The 1,862-nt window shown below is 45.2% G+C and overlaps 1 protein-coding gene across 1 annotated transcript in view; it reads right to left on the bottom strand.

Annotated features, from left to right (window-relative positions):
- Positions 1–362: 362 nt before the first annotated feature.
- Positions 363–1,862, bottom strand: part of TEOVI_000859900 (phosphatidylinositol 3-related kinase, putative) — a gene marked incomplete at both ends in the record, with an annotated part of 8,574 nt that continues 7,074 nt past the window's right edge. Inside the window, one exon of the mRNA XM_067222974.1 lies at positions 363–1,862. Coding sequence (XP_067079075.1) covers positions 363–1,862 — 1,500 coding nt within the window.

Genomic DNA, 1,862 nt, shown 5'->3' with positions numbered 1-1,862 from the left:
AAAAAAAAAAAGCAAACGAAACGAAAGCAAAAAAAAAAGGAAAAGTACAAGTATTGTTTAAAAGGAGAAAACCAACAATGCCAGAATCTGCTAACAGTAACTTGCAGTACGGTAATTATGTGTGCCATTTGCCTCCCCACTTGTAAAGATGAGAAAAAATGTCACCGTGTGTATATTACGTTTGTTCCAACAGCCTCCCCTATTCGGAGTTCACGTTGCATTACCTACAACACCCTGTCATGATTACTTTTAAAATCCACATTACAGTTTCGCGCAGAGTTTGAAAAAGAAAAAAAAATCAAGTATTTTGTGAACCCTTATCTTTCTCTTTTTTTTTTCCTATCCGCAGTGGTGGCAGCACATCACAACCACGCCATCCACCAAATGTACATTTCAGATATGTTTTCGATGGCGGATGAGTGACTGATCAACCGGGAGACCTGACCTTCACAACCCAATGCGAGTGTATCTTTTTCTTTGGATGGATTGTAGAGGTCCAAAAATCCATCGAGGCGCCGTGAGACGCGACCAATCAATTGCTTTGGATCAAAAGACCTCTGCCGCTTCGACTGTTCGCGCATCCATTCCACTAGTGGATCATGAAGTAAAGTTTCCACAACACTCATAACTGCAGTTTTGTTCTTCATTTGACAGCGCAACGCAGCCTGACAACAGGCACGGAAGGGACCATCGACACCCAAAACCCCCATTCCATCAACAACGTTTTGTGTGAGACGAAACCGCACTCGTTCCGGAACCTCCAGCGTTTCTCCCTTGTCGAACATACACGCAAAATCAACATGCATTAATTCCCCAGTGCGAACGTCAATCATAAGGTTTTCACCGTGTCTATCCCCCAACCCAACGATGTGTCCCGCAATGCTCCACAGCGCAGTTGCTTGTGTGTAAATTGTACGTGCGTGATACCAGTCTTGGTGACTGCGAAAGTTACTGTAGAACCAAATATGAAACACCGGTGGGGCCCTGGGGAAAATAAACCTTTCAAACATGTCCAACTTCTTCATAATCCCACTGTCAACCTTTGCTTTCCATGCCCTGACGTTGGAGATACAAACGCCCGTACCATCGATCGCATAGCACTCCTCCACTCCTTTACGAAAAGGGACGAGATTGTTCACCCACTCAATTATGGCACAGTCGTCGTTGAGAGCTGAAACAGCGTATCGGCGTAATGCAAAACGCTTGCGCCTCGCCTCCGGGTCTGAGAGAAAAAATGTATTCATCAGTGTTGCAATCTCCATCATTCGCATATCTTTCCGCGGTTCGTCCCTCGATTTACACAGAAAGGATACAGGTTCCCCCTCGCTACTGACGACCGTAATGCGCTTCGGTTTTTGCAGAGAACTCATGATGTTAACCTTTGGTATGAATTCTTGGAAGGTTGCAGAACCCGCAAAGACGCCGCTCTTACTTGGTATGTGAAGCACGTTTGGTGAGAGATTTGCTGTAGTAGGTAGCAATACCTTCGTTGTGGTAAATATCTTTTCCATTCGCTGAATAAATGGTCTCCCTGCTAGTGATGGCTCACTTGAACGGTTACCATTGGTGAGTTCCCCCACGGAACAATTGCACAAATCAATCAGCGACTTGAAGACAATAATCATGTTGTCCACAAGTTTCTTTTCATTGGCGGATAATCTTGAATAGGGTTCTAAAATACCGCGCCGCGCCACCTCGCCACGGCTTGCTTGTTTACTACGGTCAATAGGTAAAACCTGCCACAGACACTGTTGCGGGAATGTTTTCATCAAGTTAACGACGGTTTTTGTTATAATGTTCACTACATGTTTGCTTTCATGCCCAATGCGGGAGAGTAGCTGGGGAAGCGCCGTAATAAGGAG

This window comes from Trypanosoma equiperdum (assembly GCF_001457755.1).
Source record: "Trypanosoma equiperdum strain OVI genome assembly, contig: ctg_1725, whole genome shotgun sequence".
Classification (NCBI taxonomy): domain Eukaryota; phylum Euglenozoa; class Kinetoplastea; order Trypanosomatida; family Trypanosomatidae; genus Trypanosoma; species Trypanosoma equiperdum.
Note: the sequence above shows the minus strand (reverse complement) of the source record. Positions and strands in the feature narration are given on the sequence as shown.